Source organism: Salmo trutta, chromosome 15 (genome assembly GCF_901001165.1).
Source record: "Salmo trutta chromosome 15, fSalTru1.1, whole genome shotgun sequence".
NCBI classification, from domain to species: Eukaryota; Metazoa; Chordata; class Actinopteri; order Salmoniformes; family Salmonidae; genus Salmo; species Salmo trutta.
In genome coordinates this window covers 25,446,889-25,469,984 of record NC_042971.1, presented here as the reverse complement: position 1 = coordinate 25,469,984, position 23,096 = coordinate 25,446,889, and the positions used below count along the sequence as shown (strand labels likewise).

Here is a 23,096-nt window from a genome sequence, read left to right as displayed (position 1 = left end):
ATCTATAAGTACACACACACAGATTGGTCCCTTAAAGATCTGTAGATTGAGTTTGAGAGGAATTCATTACTGTAAAACAAGGCAGTTGCAGGGTACTGAAATGAAATCTACCATCGCTCTCTATTCAATCAGTTTTAGGGTACTGAATTGGGACCTACCATCACTCTCTATCCAATCAGTTGCCGGGTACTGAAATGGGACACACCTGTGAGCTGTTTTCAACACTGAGTCAACACTAGTGTTTTCCTCGTGTAATAGTGAGAAATAACAGTCACCACCTCCGTCCCTGGTGGAGTGTTCAGAATTAGTCTAGTGTTAATTAGTCTGACTCACGCTAAGTGAGAAATGAGGAAAAACACGTTTTCTCAGTTCGCTAAGGAATAGTGATGCTTTTTAGGAGTGTTTCTTTAAGATTTTTAATCTGAATATCTGAGTAGTAGACAATATAATAATTGAGCTCTGTTGCAATTAATGCCTTCCATTTTTTGGAGGAACACTTTTTGGATGGAAATCTTTCCTCAGATCATTTTACTGGCAGATTTGACTGCTCCGCACTTTCCATACTCATGGGAGATGGTTCAGTGTGGACGTAGTGAGAACGTCTACGCATTGATATGATTTCTGAATATTACTAATCAGGTCATCATAACGTATGCAACACATTCACCCCCATGACTCTCTCACACATCAATAAATCATCTACCAGCCTTGATGTCCCAATCTCAAATTCACTCATATTTTCAAAGATGAGTGTGCGATTTTGTGTAGAAAACTGAGTAACTTTAGAAGCGAAGACACCCCCTATTTTCACAAGTTTCCCATCGGCTAACTGTGGGACAGAAGCTGACGTGAAAGCACATTTTTGGCAAGGTCCATTTTACAAAAAGGGGGTTAAGGGGTGATATTTGAGAAGGAAAGGAGCCTGGGGTTAGACAGTGATCCCTCTCATAGTTTCAGGTACCCCCCCACCCACCCACCCACCCCCTCCAAATCCCTAGAGTGGCTTAGGCCAGGCTGCTAGCTCGAAGGCAAGTGTGGCTTTGGCCTCTTTAGGTAGACCACTGTATGTCAAGATCTCATCTGGGAGCAACAAAAGCCTGGATCACACCTGAAACCTGATAGGGACTCAAAAAGAGAAGGAGAGAAAGAACAAGGAGAGAGAGAGAGAAAATGCCTTCAGGTTGCGACCGCAAGCAAGAGGCTTAAGAGAGATGAGGGGAGAAAAAGGGATGAGGGGAATGAAGGATGGGGGGGGGGGGGGTGACTGACCGAAGACACCTTACAGGCAGATCATTCATGCATTATTAATAGGCGGATAGAGAACATGAGAGAGGGAGAGAGAAGGGGGAGAGAGTAGTGACGTGCGGTGCGGTTGGTGTCTGGGTAGGCACTGGCGATTATCAATGCCAGATGTACTCACAAATAAACCTTGATGAAGCCCAAGTTCACCGTACAATAGATAGCTCCAACAACCAGAGTGACAGGCTAGAAACCTAAATTACATTTGAAAAAATCCCCAAATGTAAATACCAATGTAACCAGGATACACTAGCGATGGCCTCTGATAGCGGCATATTTCATATCAACCGACAAAATGACACACTACTCAACTCAGCTCAACTCAGCCAAAGACCGATGTAGCATCCACAGATACAACCAATAGGTGATACTAAAAGTTCAATATATAGACACATTTCATTCGAAAAGATTGAAAAGCAAACGCCTTAGCCTTTCACAAAGCATTTACAATTCTTCCAAAGCACCGTGCACAAACAAACACACACACACACATAATAATAATATTATTATTATGTGAAATGTTATTACACACACACATATACAGTTAAATTCGGAAGTTTACATACACCCTAGCCAAATACATTTAAATTCAGTTTTTCCACACAATTCCTGACATTTAATCCTAGTAAAAATTCTCTGTTTTCGGTCAGTTAGGATCACCACTTTATTTTAAGAATGTGAAATGTCAGAATAATAGTAGAGAGAATGATTTATTTCAGCTTTTTATTTATTTCGTCACATTCCCAGTGGGTCAGAAGTTTACATACACTCAATAAGTATTTGGTAACATTGCCTTTAAATTGTTTAACTTGAGTCAAACGTTTTGGGTAGCCTTCCACAAGCTTCCAACAATAAGTTGGGTGAATTTTGGCCCCTTCCTCCTGACAGAGCTGGTGTAACTGAGTCAGGTTTGTAGGCATCTTTTCACACACATGCTTTTTCAGTTCTGCCCACAAATGTTCTATAGGATTGAGGTCAGGGCTTTGTGATGGCCACTCCAATACCTTGATTTTGTTGTCCTTAAGCCAAAATTGCCACAATTTTGGAAGTAGGCTTGTGGTCATTGTCCATTTGGAAGACCCATTTGCGACCAAGCTTTAACTTCCTGACTGATGTCTTGAGATGTTGCTTCAATATATCCACGGGATTTTCCTCCCTCATGATGCCAACTATTTTGTGAAGTGCACCAGTCCCTCCTGCAGCAAAGCACCCCCACAACATGATGCTGCCACCCCCATGCTTCACGGTTGGGATGGTGTTCTTTGGGTTGCAAGCCTCCCCCTTTTTCCTCCAAACATAACGATGGTCATTATGGCCAAACAGTTCTATTTTTGTTTCATCAGACCAGAGGACAATTCTCCAAAAAGTACGATCTTTGTCCCTCCATGTGCAGGTTACGTCGATGTAGGACTCGTTTTACTCTGGATATAGATACTTTTGTAACGGTTTCCTCCAGCATCTTCACAAGGTCCTTTGCTGTTGTTCTGGGATTGATTTGCACTTTTCGCACAAAAGTACATTCATCTCTCGGAGACAGAACGTGTCTCCTTCCTGAGTGGCATGACGGCTGCGTGGTCCCATGGTGTTTATACTTGCGTACTATTGTTTGTATAGATGAACGTGGTACCTTCAGGCGTTTGGAAATTGCTCTCAAGGCTGAACCAGACTTGTGGAGATCTACCATTTTTTTCTGAGGTCTTGGCTGATTTCTTTTGATTTTCCCATGATGTCAAGCGAAGAGGCACTGAGTTTGAAGGTAGGCCTTGAAATACATCCACAGGTACACCTCCAATTGACTCAAATGTCAATTAGCCTATCAGAAGCTTCTAATGCCATGACATCATTTTCTGGAATTTTCCAAGCTATTAAAAGGCACAGTCAACTCAGTGTATGTAAACTTCTGACCCACTGGAATTGTGATACAGTGAATTATAAGTGAAATAATCTGTCTGTAAACAATTGTTGGGAAAATTATTTGTGTCGTGCACAAGTAGATGTCGTAACCGACTTTCCAAAACTATAGTTTGTTAACAAGAAATTTGTGGAGTGATTGAAAAATGAGTTTTAATGTATATTATAATTAAGGTTCTAACAACATTTCCATATCAACAATCGAAATGACTGAAAAATTCAGTTTAAAACGTCAAAAAAGTATCTAATCAAAACGAAATTCTAGCTTTATAAATCAAATGCATCAAAGGGATGTTGTGTATTTTCATGTTCATTTAAACAATAGCCTAACCCTCAAATTGAAAAGGAAATTAATTAGGCCTACCTTTACTTTTAAATGAAGTCAATTCGTCTGTCCTTCAGGCTGAACCTCTCAGTGTGACAGCGTTTCATGGCCAAGGATGACACTTTTTTTAACCTTTACAAAGAGCCCTACCCCAGCCAAACCCTACCCTAACCAGGATGACGTTGGGCCGATTATGCGCCGCCTTATGGGACTCCCAATCATAGCCAGTTGTGATACAGCCCGGGATCAAACCAGGGTCTGTAGTGACACCTCTAGCACTGAGATGCAGTGCATTAGGCCACTGCGCCACTCAGGAGCCCTAAAATGATCAAACCTGGCTTCCATTTGAACACTGATAATGTCCAAAATACTGTAAAACATTCCTCTCATCTCTGATTGGCTGTGTGCCAGGCTGCTTTGTCAGGGCGAGTATGGTACATTAGATCGGATGATTTTCTGTCCCTTCCTCTGATGGTTAGGAAGTGCAGGTGTGGGTCTCCCTCTCGGAATTATACCAAGTTATCCTTGGAAATCCAACTTGAAAACGTTTGGGGTGCAGTACAGTGTACATTTGTCATTTTCTAGCTAGCTTCAATATTTTCAAGGGATGCGGGCGCCAAATTATGTAGACACGGCCAAATGAACAGAGCTTACCCACACACGCAATACGCATGCACAAAATAGGAAATTGTCTCAATGCAACAAATGAAGCTAGGCAAAGCAGCGAGGCCTATGCTGTTCATCGACAGTGACTGGAATCAGGAACGGCCGCGAATGCCGCAAGATTTGAATGGATTTGAATTGATGGGAAGGAAGGCATGAATACCCTAACACGTTTTGATGCAGTTTTAGCACATTTTGAGATGTTGAGCATAAAAAAACCTTTAAAGAAAACAGATAAAAATTGATGAAACAGCTTTTCATAACAGCTTTTCTTATTAGATTATCACAGGGTAAGCACTGCCACTGAATGAAAGACAGTGTCTTGTTTTGTTGTTCGCATGAGACCAAATTATGTTTGGCCTCCGCAGGCCTCTCAGTGAGCTGGTTATTCAGCTCTTCATGTGATTGGCTGACACACACACACATTGTTGACACAGGGTTGAAGTTACCCCTAAGCGCTGATCCAAGGTCATATACTCCCATTTTTACTCCCAATGTTTAAAGTTGGGACTAACAGATGATAAGATGACTCTAGATCTGTCATTAAGGGCAACTTCTACCCAAAGCACTGAAACTACCTAGACCTCTGTCCAATCGTCTCCAATCACTAGCCACTTGTGGCTTAAGTGAAATACGAACAAATACCAACTCCACTATCCTCATAGTTATTTTTAACACACTGATACAGACTACTGCCATTTTCCAACAGACTCCATTCAGTTTAATCCATATCATCAGCAGCCTGGCATTACAGTATATTGGATCGAGTCCAAAGCAATATCCCTTCTCCTCATAAACTTTATCCTCACTGAAACTTTATCCTCTGGCGCTAGCTTAAGGGCATAGCCAGGCACCAATTGGATAGTGGCAGAGTGAAATAACGATTGAATGCGGGTCAATTCAGAGAGATACGGAGGGAGAGCAGCAGACTACACTAATGGAAGTGGCGAAGAGGTGCAGAAGAATCTGATAAAGAGTAATTCAATGGGAATACAGATTGAGGGAAGAAGGGTTGATGGTTGATTGCATCTGGCCTGTAGGTGTGGTTTGATAGATGGTGGTTGGTTATTATTGGTAGAGTTGATGTTGTTGGTGTGCGTGGTTGTAGGTGTGTTTGTGAGTGTTCGTATTTCTATAAGCTGTTTTCTTGTGCTCTGTGTGCAGGTGTGTGTACATGTTTGTCTCTTTTGTATGTTCTGTAAGTGTTTGTATTTCTGTCTCATGCATATGGATGTGTGTGTGTCTGGGGAGTGTGTTAGGCCAATTGAATAATTCATCCACCTTGTGTCAGAAAGGAGCCTGTCCATTATTGATGAGCCGCTAGGCCGCACGCACACATACACACACACACGCACACACACACACGCACACACACACACTCAGGACACTGAGTCAATGAAGACCATAGGAAGGCAACATACACACACACACCAATTTTTTTATCACAAGTCATATCATTATTATACCAGTATTGAGGGGCTTTGGGTCATTCAACTAAATCATACACTGAGAGCCGCTCTTGCATGTTGAATTTCATCTGTTTTGCATTCACCCTTTTTTTAACAAGACTTGATAGCGGAGACAGCACAAGGCTTTATGGCATACAATTCGTACTTACACATGAAACTTAGACTACATTATAATGCATTCATGCAGCCACCCTGCACAGTGAAAGATGTGGTAGACTACCCTAACTTACGATTTCTGATGTGGACTTTCAAGGTATCTTTGACTCTCCCTTACAGAGGGAAAAGCAGAGCTATTATGATCTTGCTATTACCTCTCCAATTGTATTACATCAACACAAGGTGCTTAGGGGGTTAGGGGTTGATTTGGAATTGGGAAGTAGGCGTAGTACTCTGTATCACCCTCTCTATTCAATTCAATCTGCAATTGTGCTTTATTGGCAATAAATATGTATGAAAATTGCCAAAGCTAATTATAATAATGAATGTTTGCTGTATAATAACAATCGGCCCCCTCTCCCTCCCCTCTCTTACCTCCAGTCTTGAGGGATGACTTCAGGCAGACACCCAGTGACGTAGTCGTGGCGGCAGGGGAGCCGGCGGTCATGGAGTGCATCCCCCCGCGGGGCCACCCAGAGCCCACCATCTCCTGGAAGAGGAACAACATGAAGGTCAACGACCACGACGAGAGGATCACCGTGAGTCCTATCCATCTGTATATAGACCTCTGTTTCATCCTTCTATACTTTCATTGTTGTGGCTATCCAAAGAAGGAGGCCTGTACAGTGCATTCGGAAAGTATTCAGACCCCATTACTTTTTCCACATTTTGTTACGTTACAGCGTTATTCTAAAATGTATTCAATCGTTTTTTTACCCCTCATCAATCTACACACAATAGCCCATAATGACAAAGCAAAAACAGGTTTTTAGAGATTTTAGCGAATTTAAAAATAAGTATTCAGACCCTTTTGTTTAAGCACCTTTGGCAGCGATTACAGCCCCAAGTCTTTTTGGGTTTGACACTCAAGTTTGGCAAACCTGTATTTGGCGAGTTTCTCCCATTCTTCTCTACAGATTCTCTCAAGCTCTGTCAGGTTGGATGGGGAACGTCGCTGCACAGCTATTTTCAGGTCTTTCCAGAGATGTTCAATCGGGTTCAAGTCCGGGCTCTGGCTGGGCCACTCAAGGACATTCAGAGACTTGTCCCTGAAGCCACTCCTGTGTTGTCTTGGCTGTGTGCTTAGGGTTGTTGTCCTGTTGGAAGGTGAACCTTTGCCCCAGTCTGAGGTCCTGAGTGCTCTGGAGCAGGTTTTCATCAGGGATCTTTCTGTAGTTTGCTTTGTTCAAATTTCTCATGATCCTAACTAGTCTCTCAGTCCATGCCGCTGAAAAACATCCCCACAACATGATGCTGCCACCACCATGCTTCACCGTAGGGATGGTGCCAGGTTTCCTCCAGACGTGACGCTTGGCATTCAGGCCAGAGAGTTCAATCATCAGACCAGATAATCTTGTTTCTCATGGTCTGAGAGTCTTGAGCTGCCTTTTGGCAAACTCCAAGCGGGCTGTCATGTGCTTTTTACAGAGGAGTGGCTTCTGTCTGGCCACTCTACCATAAAGGCCTAATTGGTGAAGTGCTGCAGAGATGGTTGTCCTTCTGGAAGATTCTCCCATCTCCACAGAGGAACTCTGGAGCTCTTTCAGAGTGACCATCGGGTTCTTGGTCACCTCTCTGACCATGGCCATTCTCCCCTGATTGCTCAGTTTGGTCAGGGAGCCAGCTCTAGGAAGAGTTTTGGGGGTTCTAAACTTCTTCCATATAAGAATGATGAAGGCCACTGTGTTCTTGGGGACCTTCAATGCTGCAGACATGTTTTGATACCCTTCCCCAGATCTGTGCCTCGACACAATCCTGTCTTGGAGCTCTATGGACAATTCCTTTGACCTCATGGCTTAGTTTTTGCCCTGACATACACTGTCAACTGTGGGACCTTATATAGACAGCTGTGTGCTTTTCCAAATCATGTCAAATCAATTTCATTTTCCACAGGTGGACTCCAATCAAGTTGTAGAAACATCTCAAGGATGATCAATGAAAACAGGATGCACCTGAGCTCAATTTTGAGTCTCATAGCAAAGGGTCTGAATACTTATGTAAATAAGGTATTTCTGTTTGTATTTTTTAATAAATTTGCAAATAAATCTTAAAACCTGTTTTCGCTTTGTCATTATGAGGTATTGTGTGTAGATTGATGAGGACAGTTTTTTATTTCATCCATTTTAGAATAAGCTGTAACAGAATTTGGAAAAAGTCAAGGGGTCTGAATACTTTCCCAATGCACTGTATATCCGTCTATCTATTATATCTATAATATAGTGCCTTCAGAAAGTATTCACAAAGTTTGACTTCTTCTTAATTTTGTTGTGTTTAAATTTGATTGAAAAATGATAAAATAATAAGTTGCATGGACTCTGTGTGCAATAATGGTGTTTAACATGATTTTTGAATGACTACCTCATCTCTGTACCCCACACATACAGTTATCTGTCAGGTCCCTCAGTCGAGCAGTGAATTTAAAACCACTAAGAACAGGGAGGTTTTCCAATGCCTGGCAAAGAAGTGCACCTGTTGGCAGATGGGTGAAAATAAAATAAAAAGCAGACATTGAATAGCCGTTTGAGCATGGTGAAGTTATTAATCACACTTTGGATGGTGTATCAACACACCAGTCACGACAAATATACAGGTGTCTTTCCTAACTCAGTTGCTGGAGAGGAAAGAAACTGCTCTGGGAGGCCAATGGTGACTTTAAAACACTAAAGAGTTTAATGGCTGTGATAGGAGAAATCTGAGGATGGATCAACAACATTGTATTTACTCCACAATACTAACCTAATTGACAAAATGAAAAGAAGGAAGCCTGTACAGAATAAAAATATTCCAAAACATGCACCCTGTTTGCAGAAAGGCACAAAAGTAATACCGCAAAAAAATGCAGCAAAGCAATTAGCTTTTTGTCCTGAATACAAAGTGTTATGTTTGGGGCAAATCCAATACAACACATTACTGAGTATCACATCCATATTTTCAAGCATAGTGGCGGCTGCATCATGTTATGGGTATGCTTGTAATCATTAAGGACTGGGGAGTTTTTCAGGATAAAAAATAATCTAAATGAAGGTAAGCACAGGCAATCTCCTAGAGGAAAACATGTTAGTTTGCTTTCCATCAGAAACTGGGAGATTAATTCACCTTTCAGCAGAATAACCTAAAACACAAGGCCAAATCTAGTCTGGAATTGCTTACCAAGATGACAGTGATGTTCCTCAGTGACCGAGTTACAGTTTTGACTGAAATATACTTGAAAATTGATGGGAAGAACTGAAAATGGTTGTCTAGCAATGAATGATCAACATCCAATTTGACAGAGCTTGAAGAATTTTGAAAATAATAGTCATATAATTATTTATTGTGTGTCCCTTTCAGGAAATATGTCTTACAGCTCAACAAACACCAGCACAGCATCACCAATAGGTGCATAAATACATAAATCACAAGCAATTACTACAAAAGACAACACAATTGGGCAAATGTTACACAATCCAGGTGTGGAAAGCTCTTAGAAACGTATCCAGAAAGACTCACAGCATTAATCGCTGCCAAAGGTGCTTCTACAAAGTATTGACTCGGGTGTTTTTTCAATAAATTACCAAACATTTCTAAAAATATGTTTTCACTTTGTCATTATGGGGTATTTTGTGTAGATGGACGAGAAAAAATATATATTTAATCCAGTTTGAATTCAGGCTGTAACACAACAAAATGTGAAATAAGTCAAGGTGTATGAATACTTCCGAAAGCACTGTATGTGATATAGACACACATGGCATTTAAATTTCATTCATAGGACATTTGAAAAACATTTAATCAGAACCATATTTTTTTACTATTCATATTTTGACAATCTGCCCATTTGAGGTTTGAACCTACAATATTTGATTGCCAAACCAGGACAGTCATCCTCTGCTCCACCAGGGAAACCCTCTTTCATCATCATAATTTTTCAGTATATAGCCTTTTAAGCATTCTTAGACGTAACTAACCCAGGGAAATACTAGTAACTGAGCTATTCACCATCACTTCACCCATCCTCTTTATATGCTGCATACTTTTGGGCCCATATTTACAAGGTATCCAAGACTATGAGTGCTGATCTAGGATAACTTTTGCTTTATATCTGAGGTGTTTTTTAAAGTTAAACAGTCAATTACATTAAGTCTAAATTCTGCATTTCTGACTGGATTTATAAATCTGGACAAAATAAAGATATCTTCTCTTAGTAGAGTATATCTGATCCTCAATTTCATATTTGTTCTAAAGAAACATGGTTACAGAACATTTTGGATTGAACGTGCAATCTTCAGAACTGCAGCCAGATAATTAACCCTATGCACCACCATGGGATAGCTGGGGACTTGTGTTTATTCGTCATTTTTTTATATGGTCAATCAGGACACAGCACACCATTTTTGATTTGTAAAAAATTTCCCATCTCTTCATATGTTGGGAACTTGTAACACTGTACTTTTTTTTTTTCGTCTCACATGTTGAAAGTCTTATGAAATGTGATTTTCATTGAATAGAGCTTCCTTTAAATAACTTGGATTTTTGTGTATTTATATACTTCTTAAATACAGAACCGTCAAACTAAATATTAATATTTTTTATAAATGTTGTATTCAGGCTGAAACACAACAATATATGGAATAATTCAAAGGGTATGAATACTTTCTGAAGGCACTGTATAACTACAGTTGAAGTCGGAAGTTTACATACATCTTAGCCAAATACATTTAATCTCAGTTTTTCAATTCCTGACATTTAATCCTAGTAAAAATTCCCTGTCTTAGGTCAGTTAGGATCACCACTTTATTTTAAGAATGTGAAATGTCAGAATAATAGCAGAGAGAATATTTTATTTCAGCTTTTATTTCTTTCATCGCATTCCCAGTGGGTCAGAAGTTTATATACACTCAATTAGTATTTGGTAGCATTGCCTTTAAATTGTTTGTCTTGGGTCCAACGTTTTGGGTAGCTTTCCACAAGCTTCCCACAATAAGTTGTGTGAATTTTGGCCCATTCCTCCTGACAGAGCTGGTGTAACTGAGTCAGGTTTGTAGGCCTCCTTGCTCACACACACTTTTTCAGTTCTGCCCACAAATGTTCTATAGGTTGAGGTCAGGGCTTTGCGATGGCCACTCCAATACCTTGACTTTGTTGTCCTTAAGCCATTTTGCCACAACTTTGGAAGTATGCTTAGGGTCATTGGCCATTTGGAAGACCCATTTGCGACCAAGTTTTAATTTCCTGACTGATGTCTTGAGATGTTGCTTCAATATATCCACGGGATTTTCCTCCCTCATGATGCCAACTATTTTGTGAAGTGCACCAGTCCCTCCTGCAGCAAAGCACCCCCACAACATGATGCTGCCACCCCCGTGCTTCACGGTTGGGATGGTGTTCTTCGGCTTGCAAGTATCCCCCTTTTTCCTCCAAACATAGCGATGGTCATTATGGCCAAACAGTTCTATTTTTGTTTCATCAGACCAGAGGACATTTCTCCAAAAAGTACGATCTTTGTCCCCATGTGCAGTTGCAAACCGTAGTCTGGCTTTTTTATGGCGGTTTTGGAGCAGTGACTTCTTCCTTGCTGAGCGGCCTTTCAGGTTATGTCGATATAGGACTCATTTTACTGTGGATACAGATACTTTCGTACCTGTTTCCTCCAGCATCTTCACAAGGTCCTTTGCTGTTGTTCTGGGATTGATTTGCACTTTTCGCACCAAAGTATGTTCATCTCTAGGAGACAAAACGAGTCTCCTTCATAAGTGGTATGACGGCTACGTGGTCCCATGGTGTTTATACTTGCGTACTATTGTTTGTACAGATGAACATGATACCTTCAGGTGTTTGGAAATTGCTCCCAAGGATGAACCAGACTTTTTGAGGTCTACAATTTTATTTTCAGATTTTTTTATTTTCCCATGATGTCAAGCAAAGAGGCACTGAGTTTGAAGGTAGGCCTTGCAATACATCCACAGGTATACCTCCAATTTACTCAAAGGATGTCAATTAGCCTATCAGAAGCTTCTAACGCCATGACATCATTTTCTGGAATTTTCCAAGCTGTTTAAAGGCACAGTCAATTTAGTGTATGTAAACTTCTGACCAACTGGAATTGTGATACAGTGAATTCTAAGTGAAATAATCTGGCCGTAAACAATTGTTGGGAAAATTACTTGTGTCATGCACAAAGTAAATGTCCTAACTGACTTGCCAAAACTGTAGTTTGTTAATAAGACATTTGTGGAGTGGTTGAAAAACAAGTTTTAATGACTCCAACCTAAGTGTATGTAAACTTCCGACTTCAACTGTATATACAAGTAGAACCTAGAATACCTATATCTATACCTCTGTTTCATCTTTCTATCATTTAAGTGTTTAATCCATAAACTGTATGGTTGTATCCCTTTGTTTGTCAGCTGAACACTGGTCAATACTGTATGACAGTTATATGTTCAATGCTATAATGGACAAACATGTGTGTGGAATTGCATTGATTTTTGATTATCGGCAATGACGGAAATGAATAGATTATACAGCACATTTAGTTGAATCTATTTGGTAGCTGTAATGACAAAAGCAGACCCACCACAACAACAGAAGCAGACCCACCACAACCTCTGCTCTCCATAAGGCCTTAAGCACTCAGATACACTATATAATACACTACACACAGTCACTTATCTAAATAAAACCCAGCTAGCACATAACATTCTTAGAGCCACATGTTTCGTAGAGTTTGGTGAGAGCATGGTTGTCCTATGGTTAATTTGCATATAATCTTCCCACAACTTTCTGGGAGTGGTGCACAATAGTTGCTTGGCTTTGGAAAATTCTATTATTAAAATTCTATTATTAAAATTCTATTATTGGTATTTCATTAGGAACTTTCCTAAAAAAATATATATTTAACTAGGCAAGTCAGTTATGAACAAATTCTTATTTACAGTGATGGCCTAACTTCCTTGTTCAGGGGCAGAACAACAGTTTTTTACCTTGGGGATTTGATCTTGCAACCTTTCGGTTGCTGGCCCAACACTCTAACCACTAGGCTACCTGCCACCTAACATTTACATTTAATTTAATAAATAGTTAAGAGAACATTAAGAAACAATGTTCTTCTGTGGATATTTCTGTACTTACACACGTTTCCTACAGGTTTCCACATAACTTAAAATATAACTATGTTCTCAAATTGTTCTGAGAACGTTAAGAAAACTTCCCATTAAAAACCACAAGAAAACTTTAGTAACGTTCAGAGACCACTCTAAGAATGTTATTTAAAAACATATACATTCTGTTCTCAGCATCAACAAAACACTCTATCCTCTGTCTTGTTAAGTGTGTTCAGGTGTGTTGACCGCACCCACTAATTGGCTACAACTGATCTTAGAGAGTGCTTGTTTCCTTTGAAATGGGGTCTGTTTGAGTAGACTAAAATTAACAGCTTTGTATGGGTAAAAAATAAAACATAGCATGCTAGCTCCATCCTGGTGGTGAAGTGGACTAATTCCATGGATATAGAACAGGAGATTGTAGGTTTGAATCGCTCTGATGCCTTGTCACAATAAAAACGAAATGTATTTCCATGATTAATGCCTAATGAAATTATTTTCCACGTGTCCTATTTGTGCTTAGAGTTCAAAAAAGTTAACCCAAAATAAGCTAGTCATTTTATAAAAGTTTTATTGAAACATAATTTATTTTCTCACAGTGTTAATAAGACCTCACAGAAAAACTTACAAGGAACTAGAGTAAAACATTCTCAGAACCTCCATGCAACCTAAAAATAAACGTTCCCAGAACAGGCAAAATGTTCACTTCTACTGGTCAGGAAACGTATGGCTTCGTTCCCACAACCAATCTGAAACCAAAAACATACGTTCCCACAACTTCCAAGGAACCAAATGTGCTAGCTGGGAAGGCTCTTGTTTAATGTATTCTACATTTATGGGATAGAGAAATAGAGAGAGTGGGGAGGGGTGAGGTGAGGTTGGAGAAAGAGCGAGACAGACAGAAACAGAAAGAGAGTAGGGTGGTATATAGGGGGGAGAGTGAGATAGAGAGAGGCAATGTGATGCTAGGGCTGTGGAGAGAGATTGAGCGAGAGAGAATAAGAGAGAGATGGAGGGAGAAAGAGAGAGAGAAAGAGAAGGAGACACCCATAATCAGACACAGATAACCAAATGCCTAAAATGTTGTTTACTCAATATATAACATGACAGAGTGAATGGGCTTGGGGACATGACAATAACATCATCACTCTTCCCTCTGTGGTGGCTTTTAAGGGAACACTGTGGCTTAATTCTTGACCAGTGGAGGCTGCTGAGGGGAGGACGACTCATAATAATGGCTGCAACGGCATTAAACCATGTGTATTTGATACCATTCCACCTATTCTGCTCCAGCCTTTACCACGAGCCCGTCCTCCCCATTAAGGTGCCACCAAGCTCCTGTGTTTTTGACTAACATGTTTTTTTATCCCCTCTCTCCCTCCTTTCCAATTCCTTTCCCCTTAACTATAGATCCGAGGAGGAAAGCTGATGATTTCAAACACGAGGAAGAGCGATGCGGGCATGTTTGTGTGTGTGGGCACCAATATGGTGGGAGAAAGGGACAGCGACCCAGCCGAGCTAGTGGTGTTTGGTGAGTGGAGTTTCAACATGTCTTTCAACATATTACGTTTTCGCTCTCCTCCTCAACACATTCAAATGCTCTGTGTTTCCTCTTCTCCCTCTGTTTCTCACGTTTTATCTTCTGCTGTGAATTCATCATCTTTTCCCTACTTCTTCCACTCTCCTATCTTGCCCTCCTCTTTTCTCTCCCCATCTTTCTCTCCTTGTTTTGCTTTTTCTCCCTCTTAACTTAGCTTGTTCTCTCTCTGACCATATCTCTGTCTCCGTCCGTCTGTCAGAGCGGCCCATGTTCGTTAAGCGTCCAGTGAACCAGGTGGTGCTGGCAGATGACATGGTGGACTTCCTGTGTGAGGCCCATGGAGACCCCGCCCCCACCATCCGCTGGAGGAGAGAGGAGGGAGAGCTGCCTCGTGGCAGGTGAGGACACACACAAAGATAGATACACGCATCACATTAGCATTTGTCACCAGAAATCAATGAGGGTGAATGGATCCCAGTTAGCATACAGTACCATCCTATCAGCTCTGCTCTGCTGCTGTTGTTGTTGTCGCAGGTCAGAGATCCGCAGTGACCACAGCTTGCGTCTGACTCAGGTCCGGGCCGAGGACGAGGGCACCTACACCTGTGTGTCTGAGAACAGCGTGGGAAAGGCAGAGGCATCGGGCAGCCTGCAGGTCCACGGTAAGACTGGGCACAACACATGGGGATGCACACACATGACATGCAAAACGCACTCACTGGTACAGAGTGGCACACACACACATGCATACACGCACATAAGTAGAGACACAGGCACATACACCAATAGGAGCTTATGGCATGGAGTTGTGTGGAGATTATTGGCTGTTGGGAGATGATTTAGTTTGGAGAGTGCAGCTGCAATATTAATGGGGTATACCTGTGTGTGTGTGTGTGTGTGTGTGTGTGTGTGTGTGTGTGTGTGTGTGTGTGTGTGTGTGTGTGTGTGTGTGTGTGTGTGTGTGTGTGTGTGTGTGTGTGTGTGTGTTTGTGTGTTTTGTCTACAACACACTCAGACTAGAGGAGACAGCCAGAGGGGTTTCTGTTTGAGCACATCTCTTTCAGTCTGAGCCCTCTCATTCCCAATCTCCACCTCTCCCTTTACACATTCATCCCTTAATTTTTTTACCTATAGCCGTCATATCATAATACCTATTCATACCAGGGATTGGGGTCAATACCATTTCAGTTCAATCAATTCGGACGATGAATAGAAAGAGTTTAAAAATGTACTTGAAACGTGACATTGATTTTCTATAAGGATGTTTCAATTTCACTTCCTGACTTGACTAGTAATACATCATCTAACCATAATACACTAATTCTTGGTTCATTGGACTGCACTGCTCATTCAATCATCCTCAAGTCTCAACTCAACTCGACCCATCTCATTTTCATTCATCTCTCTTTTTTTCTCTCCGGTCCATTTTTTTCCATCTCTCCGTCCCAGTGGGTCCATTTAGTAAGTACACCATTTCATCTCATCTCTCTGCATGTAGCGTGTGTCGAGTGAAGGACAAGGATTGATCTGATTGCTTCCGATTGGGTCTCATCCATGCGGTTGCCATATTTGGCATAGTAGAAACCCCCCATTTGCTTTTATCTGATTGGCGTTTTGATGAAGGGGGGAAAAGTCAATATGCATTAAATGCCCCTGGCCACCCTGTAAAATCACACACTGTAATACCATATATGGACATGGCTCAACAGCAGCAATCCAATCAGCTTTGAGTTCATCTATAAAATGGTCTGTACTAATATATATATATATATATATATATATAAAAATATATGGCATTCCAATGTTAATGGTTGTTTCTGTAAATATATACAGTACAGTATATATATACTGTACTACAGAAATAACCATTAACATTGGAATGCCAAAAAAGGTTAATTGGATCAAATTGGCTTGTGATATTGACACACGGAGAGCTAGTCTTTCCTGTACACCTACAGCGACTGATACCATGCATGTGTGTGTACGTGTGGGGGTGTGTGTGTGAGTGTGTATGCGTGCACGCTCTAAGGCTCAATGCTTAAAATAGGCTAGTGATAGGACCACAGTCATGTCCTTGACTTGTCAATGACGATTACAGCCGAGATCAATGGGACAGGGTTGACCTCCAGGATTTACACCCACATTAGCAAATGACCTAGGGAAGCTAGCATGAGGGAGGGAGAAGGGGAGAAGGCGATCAATACTAGCCCAGAAGTAAAGGTGACAGGCAGGCTGAGGTAGCTACTGCGATTTGGAGGGCTACCAAACCCTTCTATGCACTCGAGGTAGAAGTTGCCCAAAACCACAGATCTGGGATCAGATTACGCTAACCTCAATCCTAGCATTAACCATTATGGTTAGAAAAAAAAATCTGGCCCTCTGTCAATGGTTACGGACAATTTACTGCCTTCTTTGCTACTTGGTAGATCAAATGGGGTTTCCTCCTGTCTGAGGTTTGGCTAGCATTTATGCTATAGCGTAACCCAACTTGGTTGCAGATGTTTCATATTGAAAAGGCACCTGTTTAATAGGAGAATGTAAATATTTTGCGACCAGTTTCCATTTTAGTATCCCTCCCACGCTAGACCTCCCACTTAGCCCACAGCACCATGTGCGACTAATTTTGGACACAGTCCGAAGAGGCTAACATCAATTAAGCGCCAATCCATCAGCTACTCACATATTATTGTGAATGAAAATAAGAGCCATGTTTTTGTGATAGCAGTCAAGTGTAGGTTAACAAAAGGTTATTTTTGGAGTAACCCAGAAGCTTTTCTGTCTCTCATAAAACCAAAAAATCAAGCCATAGCTATGAAATTAAACATTATTCTGCCATGAAACTGAAGATATTGCACTATATTTCTTCAGAGAGTGTACATGTCAAAATGAAAGAAAATTAAGTGAAAATGGTAGATTAAGAAGGATCAATTCATAGTATACAGGCCGCAAGGCACATGCACAGGTAGAGAGGTCTAAGGGTGCCTGAGCACCTGCCCTTTTGTCCTCCTATGAGTAAAGTGCGCTTTCAGATTGGTTAATTATTAACTTTTTATTTCACTTTTAGTCGATTTTCTCTCGTTATTTAAATTGATTGCCCATCAAACTAGCTAATTTCACCTTTTTTTGTGTGGAAAATCCCCCTCACCCGCTCCTCTGCTCCCACGCGAGTGTGCACTGCAGGTATAAGATACCTGCACGCAACAAAAGTGTAGTCGTGGCTCCTTTTTCAGTTGCATGTGTCATATCACAGTCAGGAACAGAGAAGGCTTTAATTAGACTGTTTGTTAGTAGGCCTAAGAGGAAAATGTCAGCAGCAGAACAAACTCCAATCACAGGTAAAGACTAGTTAGATTGTTTAAACAGCATAGCTAACTAGCTAGCTAGCTAACTAGCTGGTTTACATAATCTACATTCGCTATGATCAGCTGATAGCCCACCCCTCTTCGGCCTCTCTTTGTAGCCTGATGACTCACATTAAATTATTTCACTGCTCTGTCGTTCGTTACATACTTTAGACTGACATCATTGAAGTTTTTTGTGGTGAGGAGGGGCGTTGTACAAAACAAAGTAATCAGCGATTGAATCGTCTCTAGCCAATCAGAGTATCAAAGCCAATGACACATTTTCAAACCGGCGCTTTACCCAAGTGTGTTCTGACTCAGGCCCAACCCATCGGTTTCTGGACCAATCAAATGCCCCCAAATGTGTTCGCATTTGGTGTAGGGTTGGGGAGCTACTCATATCCACACTCATTGTGGAGAAGAAACTAAAGTCCATGAGCATGGCGTAGCATTTGGCCGGGGTAAGGAGTCTGGGTAGCCAAGCAATTCTCTTTGAGCAGTAGGCTATAAGATTGTGTACAGTGGGATGAGTGGGATTTTGCAGAAAATAAAGCTATATGCTAAAAAATGTATTTAAATTTGGCTACAGGAGCATTAGATAATTAGCTATGAATGTACAAAATTTAAGTAAATATATTTATTTATTTAGTTTTTGGACACAGGCCACCGTGGGAGTAAAGACTCCACTTATAATTTGTACAATGGCTTGTTGAAGAACAGTATAAAAAAAACATCAGACAATAAAAATGTATCACAAAATGAGAAGTGGAGGGCAAAAGAGAAGAAACGGGTGGGTTCCTTAATGGGGGCTTGTCCGAGATAGAAATCACAAAGGATCTTTTTTTATCATGCCCGCAGCGGCAATAAAATCATAACATAATCTCAGCGTGTAATTTCCTAAACTGCCCCCCATATTAGCATGTGTAAAGGACAGGGACAATAGAGGGGAAATAAGAAGGTGTAAGACTAATTTAGATACAACAGATTAAAGACTGGGAAGGCACTGGGAAGGCACTGGGGCTACATTTGAAAGCCTGTTAAATAGGCAGTCTTGTGTGGGGCGGAAAACAACCCAATTATTGAGCAAGTGGGTCAGAGAGGAGAGAGTGGGTGAGAGAGAGAGAGGACAGGGTGTGTGTATGTATGTGTGTGTGTGCATGAGAGAGAGGGCGAGAGAAAAAGAAACAAAGCGAAAAATAGAGAGAAAGAGAGAGAGAAAATAGACTAAAACACTACCTGTACTGAATTTATGAAGAAGATAAAAACAACTACGTTAAGATATCCATTTTATCAGCAACATATCGGCATGCAATGTCAGTACACACAAATTCACTTTAATCTTCCTAATTTACTATGGATTAGATCTACATGAAGGCAAGGATTTCAACTGTTTTCTTCAGGGAAAGAACTTGAAGGCCCAGAACATTGTACTCGTTCATTCTGTTCTACAGGGGGTAACTTTAACTTTAGCAGGTCTTTTACAAGTCCTCTCAAGCTTAAAACATTGTATTTTTGATGCAGTATTAATAGCGTTTGGGTGCATTTTTAATTGCGAGCGGGTCTACTCGAGCGTATGTATGTGGCTGTTGTCTGTCGACATCATCGTGTGACTGTGACAGCTGCCTGTCACTCTTAGCCCCTGAGGAGCTCTCTCCGAGGACATGGCTGTGCTTTGTTGCTTACCGTGTGTGTGTGTGTGTGTGTGTGTGTGTGTGTGTGTGTGTGTGTGTGTGTGTGAAATGTCTTTCTTGCAAGCTCTAAACCCAACAATGCAGTAATCCATAACAATGTAATACTAAAATAACATAAGGTAGAACAAAAATACATGAGAAATAAAAATAAGAAGAACACGAGAGAGTAAGTAAGCATAATATATACAGGGTCAGTCAGTTCCAATACCATATTTACAATGTACAGGGATACTGGAGTAATAGAGGGAGATATGTATAGGGGTAAGGTGAATAGGCATCAGGATATTACGATAAACAGAGTAGCAGCAGCGAATATGATTGTGTGTGTGTAGAGTCAGTATAAATGTACTGTGTGTGTGTGTGTGAGGAAATTATGAAGTGAGTGTTTGTGTGTATGTTGAAGTGTCAATGTGTGTGTGACTGTGTAGGGCCCTGTGAGTGTGCATAGAGACTGCAAAGAAAAGTGTGTGTGTGTGTGTGTGTGTATATATATATATATATATATATATATATATATATATATATATATATATATATACATACATACATACATACATACATACATACATACATACATACATACATACATACATACATACATACATACATACATACATACATACATACATACATACATACAGTACCAGTCAAAAGTTTGGACACACCTACTCATTCAAGGGCTTTTATTTTCACTATTTTCTACATTGTAGAATAATAGTGAAGACATCAAAACTATGAAATTACACATATGGAATCATGTAGTAACCAAAAAGTGTCAAACAAATCAAAATATATTTTATATTTAAGATTCTTCAAAGTAGCCACATTTTGCCTTGATGACAGCTTTGCACACTCTTGTAATTCTCTCAACCAGCTTCATAAGGAATGCTTTTCCAACAGTCTTGAAGGATTTCCACATATGCTGAGCACTTGGCTGCTTTTCCTTCACTCTGCGGTCCAACTCATCCCAAACCGTCTCAATTGGGTTGAGGTCGGGTGATTGTGGAGGCCAGGTCATCTGATGCAGCACTCCATCACTCTCCTTCTTGGTCAAATATCCCTTACACAGCCTGGAGTTGTGTTGGGTCATTGTCCTGTTGAAAAACAAATGATAGTCCCACAAAGCACAAACCAGATGGGATGTCGTATCACTGCAGAATGCTATGCTGTGGTAGACATGCTGGTTATGTGTGCCTTGAATTCTAAATAAATCACAGACAGTGTCACCAGCAAAGGACCCCCACACCATCACACCTCCTCCTCCATGCTTCACGGTGGGAGCCACACATGCGGAGATCATCCGTTCACCTACTCTGAATCTCACAAAGACACGGCAGTTGGAACCAATAATCTGAAATTTGGACTCATCAGACCAAAGGACAGATTTCCACCGGTCTAATGTCCATTGCTCTTGTTTCTTTGCCCAAGCAAGTCTTTTCTTCTTATTGGTGTCCTTTAGTAGTGGTTTCTTTGCAGCAATTTGACCACCAAGGTAGCAAGGGGAGGCAGGTAGTTTAGTGGTTAGAGAGTTGGGCCAGTAACCGAAAGGTTGCTAGATCGTGGTCCCTGAGCTGACAAGTAAAAAATCTGTCTCTCTGCCCCTGAACAAGGCAGTTAACCCACTGTTCCTAGGCCGTCATTGTAAATAAGATTTTGTTCTTAACTGACTTGCCTAGTTAAATTTAAAAAAGCAACTTGGGCTCCTGAGTGGAGCAGTGATCTAAGGCACTGCATCTTAGTACTAGAGGTGTCAAACCTGGGCTGTATCACAACTGGCTGTGATTGGGAGTCCCATTGGGCAGTGCACAATTGGGCCAGCATTGTCTGGGTTAGGGGAGGGTTTGGCCGGGGTAGGCCGTCATTATAAAATAAGAATTAGTTCTTAACTGACTTGCCTAGTTAAATACATTTTTATCAATAAACGATGTCTCCTCTGAACAGTTGATGTTGAGATGTGTCTGTTACTTGAACTCCGAAGCATTTATTTGGGCTGCAATCTGAGGTGCAGTTAACTCGAATGAACTTATCCTCTGCAGCAGAGGTAACTCTGTCTTCCTTTCCTGTGGCAGTCCTCATGAGAGCCAGTTTCATCATAGCTCATTGATGGTTTTTGTGACTGCACTTGAAGAAACTTTCAAAGTTCTTGACATTTTCCGGATTGACTGACCTTCATGTCTTAAAGTAATGATGGGCTGTCATTTCTCTTTGCTTATTTGAGCTGTTCTTGCCATAATATGGAATGTTCTTTTACCAAATAGGGCTATCTTCTGTATACCCCCCCCCCCTTTTTTTATTTCATCTTTATTTAACCAGGTAGGCCAGTTGAGAACAAGTTCTCATTTACAACTGCGACCTGGCCAAGATAAAGCAAAGCAGTGCGACAAAAACAACACAGAGTTACACAAACAAACATACAGTCAATAACACAATAGAACAATCTATGTACAGTGTGTGCAAATGTAGAAGAGTAGGGAGGTAAGGCAATAAATAGGCCATAGATGCAAAATATTTACAATTTAGCATTAACACTGGAGTGATAGATGTGCAGATGATGATGTGCAAGTAGATTATTGGGTGCAAAAGAGCAAGAGGATAAGTAACAATATGTGGATGAGGTAGTTGGGCGGGCTATTTACAGATGGGCTGTGTACAGGTACAGTGATCGGTAAGCTGCTCTGACAGCTGATGCTTACAGTTAGAGAGGGAGATGTAAGACTCCAGCTTCAGTGATTTTTGCAGTTTGTTCCAGTCGTTGGCAGCAGAGAACTGGAAGGAAAGGCGACCGAAGCAAGTGTTGGCTTTGGGGATGACCAGTGAAATATACCTGCTGGAGCGCGTGCTACAGGTGGGTGTTGCTATGTTGACCAGTGAGCTAAGGCGGGGCTTTACCTAGCAAAGACTAATAGATGACCTGGAGCCAGTGGGTTTGGCGACAAATATGAAGCGAGGGCCAGCTAACGAGAGCATACTATCAGGGCACAAGGCGAGACCCAGATGCAGACACAGGAGGCAGATGGTTGGAGTCTTAGATGTTTATTGATCCAAAAAGGCGTAGGCAAGAGAATGGTCGTGGACAGGCAAAAGGTCAAAACCAGTTCAGAGTCCAGGAGGTACAGAGTGGCAGGCAGGCTCGAGGTCAAGGCAGGCAGAATGGTCAGGCAGGCGGGTACAGAGTCCAGAAACAGGCAAGGGTCAAAACCGGGAGGACTAGCAAAAAGAGAATAGAAAAGGCATGAGCACGGGGAAAAACACATTGGTTGACTTGGACATACAAGAAAAACTGGCACAGAGAGAGGAAACACAGGGATAAATACACTGGGGAAAACAAGCGACATCTGGAGGGGGTGGAGACAATCACAAGGACAAGTGAAACAGATCAGGGTGTGACACATACAGGTCACAGTGCTGGGTAGTATATGAGGCTTTGGTGACAAAACGGATGGCACTGTGAGACTACATCCAGTTTGCTGAGAAGAGTATTGGAGGCTATTTTGTAAATGACATCGCCGGCATGTCAAGGATCGGAAGGATAGTCAGTTTTAGGAGGGTATGTTTGGCAGCGTGAGTGAAGGAGGCTTTGTTGCAAAATGGAAAGCCGATTCTCTAGATTTAATTTTGG

At 41.2% G+C, this 23,096-nt stretch overlaps 1 protein-coding gene across 5 annotated transcripts in view; it reads left to right on the top strand.

Annotated features, from left to right (window-relative positions):
• Positions 1-23,096, top strand: part of LOC115148681 (roundabout homolog 3) — a 304,721-nt gene that overhangs the window by 227,490 nt on the left and 54,135 nt on the right. For 3 of the 5 annotated variants that reach the window (XM_029690784.1, XM_029690783.1, XM_029690785.1), the window contains exons 3-7: positions 6,205-6,362; positions 14,316-14,436; positions 14,705-14,843; positions 14,980-15,107; positions 15,895-15,906. In XM_029690784.1, the coding sequence (XP_029546644.1) occupies positions 6,205-6,362; positions 14,316-14,436; positions 14,705-14,843; positions 14,980-15,107; positions 15,895-15,906 (558 nt within the window). The remainder of the gene's footprint in view (positions 1-6,204; positions 6,363-14,315; positions 14,437-14,704; positions 14,844-14,979; positions 15,108-15,894; positions 15,907-23,096) is intronic. The other 2 variants (XM_029690781.1, XM_029690782.1) reach the window with 1 other exon arrangement.